Here is a 7,638-nt window from a genome sequence, read left to right as displayed (position 1 = left end):
TAGCAGTCAGCATAAATTTATGAAGGAAAGCTTATGCCTGACCAACCTGATGACCTTCGAGAACACAGGGTCTAACTTCATGAAGAGAGAACTACATTTAGCAAGCCTCCTGCTAGTCTTCCAAACACCCCTATAGATGAGCTACGTAAGTAGACACTGAGATCAAAAAAACCAGCTGAAGAGCACAGGTCGGAGGGTTGCAACCAGTAGCAAAAAGTCCATTTGCAGGCCAGTCAATAGTTAGGTATCCCAGGGGTTAAGAGTGAGGCCAGTACTGTTTAACATCTTCATCAGTGGCCTTAATGACAGAACAGAATGTGTCTTCAGCAAGGCCTTTGCAGATGACACAAGACTGAGTGGAGTGCTTGATGCACGTGATGGTTGTGCTGCCACCACTCAGAGGGACCTCAGCAGACTGGAGAAATAGACAGACAGAAATCATATGGTGTTCAATAAAGGCAAATGCCAAATCCTCCACCCAGGGAGGAAGAAGAGCCCTGGACCAGAAGAGCCCATGGAGCCAACCTTCTGGAAAGCAGCTTTGCAGAAAAGGATCCAGCACTCTTGGTGGACACTAAAGTGATTGTAAGTCAGCAACAAGCCCTCTGCAGCAAAGGTGGCCAGCAACATCCTGTGCAGTCAGCAGGTTGAGAGAAGTGACTGGAGAGGCTGAAAGAGCTGGGACTTCCCCCCTGGAGAAGAAAAGCCTGAAAGGGTTCTCACCAATGTGTATAAGTACCTTGTGCAGCCAGGGAAAGGGACAGTAATGAAGATTCTTCTCAGTGCTATCCATCAGCAGGTCAAGATGCATATTCAAACACAGAAAACTCCATTTAAGCCTAAGAAAAAAACTTTAAAGAATGCTCAAACTAGGCTTGTTGATTGCAAATGTACTCAATGCCCAGCTGGACACAACCCTGAGAAACCTGCTTCAGACTGCTGCGTTTTAAGCAGGAAGGTTGGACTAGATTCTCTGTCCAGTGGTCCCCTCTAATCTCAACAATTATGCACCCAAAGCAGAAGAAACAGAATTAACACATTTTGAAAAAGGCCGAAAAAAACCCAAGGAGAATCAATGCAACATTCTCATTTATGGGTTAAATTTTCATGTTTTCTCATCTTTTTCAGTAAGTGTAATTTCTCTACTTCTTCCATTTCATATACATTCACAGTCCACCACAGAGCTGGTGTGGTTTTTTTTTTTTTTTTGTGGGTTGGTTTGTTTTAAATCAATCTTTATAGTCACATTACAGACAACTAAACCCCAAATTTTAAAAAGAGTATTTATTTTTTGATAACTAGCTCTATGAGTTCCCGAGTACATTTTTAAAAATTCAAATACCAAATACATGCACTGCAGGTGGCAATATACAAATCATATGCACAGTTATAACATGCAAAAAAGTCTTAACTCTTCAAGACAGAAATCAAAACATGTAATCTTTCTTCAACTTTGTTCCCCAGTATTTCCGATTTTAGAGAACAGCCACAACTGGTAATAGAAACTATAATTTAAAAAAACCCAAACAGAACACACTGTTCTCTACTCCTGTAAAGTGACAGTGTCAGGTCAGTCCTTAACTTTAGCTGAAACTTCTAGAAGTCTTCTAACCCTGCAGCTATCCACTTAAAAGTGCAAATTAAATTTTGGGTCCTCATAGCAAATATCTACTACATATGGATCTTGTTTAATTAAACATTCCTTTGCTATGCCCTTCTCTCACTTTCTATAACTTACAATTGTGAGGCCCTAGATTGATAGCGAAACTGACAGCCCATGTCTTGTATATACTGCAATACAGAAGCATAGGGAAATAATTCTAAAATACATAATCATAGAAATAATAAACACTATAAAAAGATTGTGGTATTTAATTTATTTGTATATCATAGTTTCCTTTTGTCTGAATTTGTGGCCCTTATGTCCACTCTGTTTTAGAAGGACTTCTTCCCCTGTAGAGCTGCACCTGCACCTGATGTTCATCTAACTCAGCTCTTGGACTGGTGGCTGCATTAGGTCTGAAGCACAAACTAGTCATTGTGATGAAACAACAACCCCAGAAAGCTCCTCCCTTTCCAAACAGAGCTGGCATCAGAACCACAAATTCAGATAAAAACAATTTTGAAGGACTACATTTGGTATTTCTGAAGAAATGTGACCCACCTTCTTCTGCCTTGTGCTGTACCTCAAACCTGTTTATGCTTCACACTGGTTATGGAAGTGTGAGAGATTCATACATAGAACACTGATCTTAAAAACCTGCTATGATCTTAAAAACCTGCTAAAAGGAGTAACAAAATTATCTCATAACTAAACTAGTTTCTATTCTTAATTTTCTGGGACAGGTTCAGGTACTAGTTGATGGGGTTGTCATATAGATACTTGAACAGATGATCCCAGCTACATTTCTTTCTTAACTGAATACCGCATTTGTGGGAAAAACTTATGCAAAACTGAAAATGCAAAAGAACTGGCACAAAGTCCTCTTGGCTCCCACAGCACATAAGCACTTGAAAATGGACACAGACTGCTTCATCTAGACAATGACAAAAATAAGCTGGAAGTATCCTCGAGCTAGTCCTCTTCAGGCAAAGTCCTCTGCTTACTTGGAAATGAAAAGATTATCTTCTTCTATGTTCGCAATACCAGAAGCAATGCAATATTAGCTGGTTCAAAGGGCTTTAATTTTTCCTTTTTCAGCTGTTCAGCGCTGAGTAAGGTACACCAATGCGTAAGGGTAAGTAGACAAGTCAGTAAGTATGAAAAGGTAATCTTTTAGATTTAACTGTAGCAGTGAAGAACAGTGGAAACATTTCTGAAAGACCTTGCTTAACAAACTGCACCATAAATCCTGTGGTCCTAATAAACCCAACAGTGTCCAATTGCGTACAGTCCACGAATGCAGAGCCCCACTGTCAGCGTTACACCCGCACGTAACCGAAATTCAGCCTTCGTCGTCACTGCTGCTCCACGCGTCTTCGTATGCTTGGTTTAAATGCTGTCGAGGCAGAGACTGAGGAGAATAAAAACTCTCTGAGTAGGTTGCTTAAGTGAAAGTACTAAAATAAAATAAGGGCTATGCTAGAGGCATTTCTTAAATTATTTTAAGTAGACAAACTGTTGTCTCATGGATACTGGATTCTTTTTAAGCCCTTCTTTGGCTGTTCTGCTGATGAGAGACAGGGTAAATGAAAAGAAATATTACTCTAATTCCAATTTCAACAACAAAAGTGTCTGGAGTGCTGACTGGAAGTTTTACAAATATCTGGTATAGACATAGCAGATAAATATCACTGTGTTTGTTTTGTGTCACTAGTTTTAAGTCATAATTTCCCTGGCCCAGCGTAACTGAGCTCTACCATCTCAAGAACTTGTCCTGGCCTTTATCCACATCCAGCAACTATTTCTCACCTCAGCCCACCTAGGGTCAAGCTAAAGGGTTTGTGCAGCCACGCAGTGCACTGAAGCACCATTTTGACTTGGGGTAATTTATCTTTTCTTCTTCTTTTCTTCTATCCTGGGTTCAGCTTCTGGTCATACGGGCACTCAAATGGCTGTTTTATCACATGGAGGGGAGCAGGAACTAGTGGCCCGTGGACAGCAGAACTGCTGCTTTCAGAGGCAGTGCTCATCCACAGCATTTGCAAACAGCAGCTGTAGCTCAACCGATTTCAAAACAATGGCACATAGTACATACCTCCACCATATCAAATTTAAAGGAGCCATTCTAACCAGAGCTGGGTAAATAATATTGTTGCTGTGAGTTTCATTTTGTTTTTCAGACTAAGAAAAACCAATTCACACACATCAAAATTCTCAATTACAGCAGAAATGTTCGTTTCAGGTCAACTGAACACATCTGGGGTTTAGGGTACATAACCTTCCAAACTACTTTTTCCTCCTTGGTGAAGCGTAGGATAGCTTTGAAGTGCTTTGTAAGACCAAGCAAAGCAAATGTCACAGAAACTGTATGCCACTTATAATTTCACCCTCCAAATGGAACATATCAGAAATTTCAAAAAAGTGCAATTTTTGTATGCTATGAGTCAAAACATTAATATATCCTGGTTTTTTAACATTAAAAGAGTTTGGCAGACTCTGATTCTGTGAATGTTTTCAGTTCTTTAAGTATGTAGAATTTTTCCCCCTCCAGCTGTTCACTGAAAACTTGCTGCCCAGCTCTGAGAAGGAGACAGTACTTGTTTAGAAAGCATGTTTCATACAGTCCTGAATGTCTTGCCTCAGACACTGAAATATGCCCACTCAGAATCTTCTTTATTATGTTTCTACATCAAAACCAGTTGGGTATAAAGTGTGGCATCCCCAGTCTTACTGTTTAATACAAAGAATATTCTTAATCAATTTAAAATGCAGTCTTTAGCACCACACCCTTCCATTTCCAAAACAGCATAAATTACAGAAAACAGCTGGGAAATGAAGAAGTACCAGTTGAAAGACTGATAGCCAAATGGCAAGTATTACTTCTAACTGAGAAGCTAGAAGTCTGCAAAAGATTTTACTGGACTGTTAAGGAAAATGTCTTCTCAAACCCCCACAACGATCAAAAGATTATACAGAAACAGTAAGTGATTTCCTCTTAATTGTTAATAGTTACATATTTTGATGGCAAAACACTTCATATTTAATTTCCACACCACCCCTCATGAATGACAGCTACAAAAAGTACAGTTCAAACTCATAAATTCATTACCTCTTCTGAGATGTCATCAGGAACCGGCTCTCGAAGAGCTGGTATCCAAGCAAGGATGTTGCAGTCTTTGCTACCACTGTAAAGTTCCTTTAAGAAAGTAAACAGGAATTACTTTTGTACAAATTTACTGAACAGTGACATAGATATACAATGTTGGGAAATACAAGTGTATGAAATATTTATCTAAAGACAAACATATAATTTCTATTTTGATAAACAGTTGCCAAAACAAAATCGATAAGCTTTTACATTTTCCCGACTGCTCATCAAAACAGCACTACCCACATTTAAATGAACTTTACACATTTCTGTTCTTCTGTCTATCATATCTCCTGAAGAGAGACCTAATTTAACAGAAGCTTCAACTGGGATTTATGTTCAATCGCAAAATAGAAAAAATAAGGAAATTAAAAAAAATATAATTAAAACCATATTTGTCAACTCAAAAGCAGCTAGTAATACATGCTAAAAGGATATATAAGTATGGAACAAAGAAGTATTAAATAAACGTAGTTTCAGTATGCCTGGGGAAGGAAAAGAACAAATACAGAACAATTTGAAGCCTGTATCCCGTTGGGAAAGCAGAGATCAGAAAGACCAATTTATTATTTTTAATATAAATAACTCTATTTATTATGGTAATGACTAAGAACTGAAATCCCATTGTGCAAGGCACCCTGCAAACACATGGAAGCAAACAGTCTCTACATGAAAACAGCTAACAGTCAAATATACCTTAGCTTTCTTAGTTCTTTATTAAAAGAAATACAGATTTCTGTCGCTTTAAAACTGAGGAAATTTTGCTAATGAGAATTTATTGCGCCCTCTCTGCTATAAATTTTGTGCTAATAATGCTCCCACTTTCCAAAGTGCTATTTAAATGAACACACATGAAGATGTTCTACATCTTTAATTTTGAATCATACTCCTGTATATTATATGCAATGCCTGACAAGACTGGAGTTACTGCTGTGAGTTTAAACTGCCTAAATGAAACATTTAAAGTATTTTTTTTCTGTATTCAGGCTGCCAGCATCAAAGCATCATTGGCTTTTACACTTAAAACTAGCAAGTCTGTGCATCTGTGCACATTATTAATACATTGATTCAACAGAAGTTCAATAAAATATTCCAGTTCTGTCTTTGTAGAATCTCTTGTATTATGTATTCTAGAAAGGCATGAATTACGGTAACAGTTGTTGCAGGGGCTTAAGGCCTAATTCCTCTAAATACCCATTTATGTGGGTAATCTTGTTCAAGAGAGCTGACATAGAGTTTTGTAAAACTGCTCCCATGCATGAAGCTATTTGTGCATAAAGCAGATACAAGATTAGTGTTTGTAACTTTATGAGAGAGAAATATCCTACTTATCTTGCTTAAAAGAAGACAGGTCAAAGTTACACCAAGGTAAAGATCAAATCCCACTTTATCCTGTCAAAGCCAACTTCGTGCTGTCACATGTACTCTACTCAGGCGTCCTGTCTTAGAGGGGATTCTGAATATTCCCAAACCAAAATCTCCTACTGTGAGCAATGTCATAGCGACATCAGCATAATTCCATTTAATCTTTATTACCAGTTGTCTCACTTTCTGATCCTGGCATTGCAAGATCTTCAGTTAATATCCACTGCGTTGAGTAATACTTACAATTAATTGTTATAACCTGAAAGGGTGACTCATACCTTAAATCCATCAAAAGAACAGCCAGTGAGCTCCATGTGTGTTATACACATGTATTGTATTACAATACGTTGTATTACATGCACGAGATGTGTTTGTAGTATAACACATGGAAATACGATGCTTTAAGTGTCTGAGGAAAGATCTCCAGTGATCCTCACTTACTACCCTACCACTGGACCTGATGAGTAGCTTTGCAGATATCACCGGCATTTCTTGAAAAACAGAAGCAGCTGTAATTTAAATTGTTATGTAATTTAAATTGTATGTATCCCTAATATTTTATAATTCATGGTGCTTTACTCCATTTATTTTTCTGAAAAGGGAAACATAGGCCTTGCTTGTTTACTTAAATTATTTTAAGCAGCTAATATGGCACACTGGTATCCAGCATATTAGATCCAACAGTAAACATCATCTAAGAGATTGCACAATGAAGATTTCCTTTTCCACACCACCCCTGAAATTACCTACCTCCTATTAAATTAATGGCTCTTATTAAAGGGCCAAATTCTGCAGTTCTTATTACTCAAGCAGACTAACATCTTATTAACTTTACAGACATATTTACGTAAGAAAAATTTAGGCCAAAAATAATATAGTGGATTTTATGGCTCTATTCCCAGGATCTCAACAGGCAAATATATACACATTGACTAAATCTCACACTACGTGGGGACAGCTCCACGCTGTATCCGAAACACAAAAGGTATTCCGCACAAACCTGGTAATTAATTTGGACCTCCTAAGAATAGATAAAGACTAGTATCATTGGATTGCAAATAGCTAGCTGCTTGGGTATCAGGATAATGCTTGATTATATGGTTCCAAGCAAACAGAAGACACTTCTCTTCTCAAATACGCAATTGGTGCAAAGTTAAAGTTCCTTTTAGAGCCCACTCCAGTTATAAGGTCAAAGATGAAGATTAAAATACAGCTAATGAGCAGAAAGAGCGAGTGGGGTTGGAATCAACCAGTGTCCGTGAGAACTCTGAACACAGGAAAAAGCCGTAAGGAAATCAAAGGACCGGATTTGGGGTGTTAAAGGAGGAGCTGCTGCCCAAGCATTCACACCCCATTCATGGCACAGATTGGGTGCCTCCAAAGAGGTACCTCCACCCTTGTGCTCTATACACCTGTCCTTCCCGTGTCCTTCATGAGTGATTTTTTGTCAGGGGTCTTCTAACATCTAATTGTACTCTTTTTCTGTGTCCAGGCAGGCAGGCTCTTTATCCTGCTGATCTGC

The 7,638-nt window shown here is 38.3% G+C and overlaps 1 protein-coding gene across 1 annotated transcript in view; it reads right to left on the bottom strand.

The window, feature by feature from the left end:
- Nucleotides 1-1,276: 1,276 nt before the first annotated feature.
- The window catches only part of ERCC8 (ERCC excision repair 8, CSA ubiquitin ligase complex subunit), a 32,696-nt gene continuing 26,334 nt past the window's right edge, over nt 1,277-7,638 (bottom strand). Inside the window, exons 11-12 of the mRNA XM_084278676.1 lie at nt 4,713-4,799; nt 1,277-3,014 (exon numbers count right to left, since the gene is read on the bottom strand). Coding sequence (XP_084134802.1) covers nt 2,946-3,014; nt 4,713-4,799 — 156 coding nt within the window. The 3' untranslated portion in view covers nt 1,277-2,945. The remainder of the gene's footprint in view (nt 3,015-4,712; nt 4,800-7,638) is intronic.

Source organism: Gallinula chloropus (genome assembly GCF_964237585.1).
Source record: "Gallinula chloropus genome assembly, chromosome: Z".
NCBI lineage: Eukaryota > Metazoa > Chordata > Aves > Gruiformes > Rallidae > Gallinula > Gallinula chloropus.
This window is presented reverse-complemented; position numbering and strand designations above follow the sequence as displayed.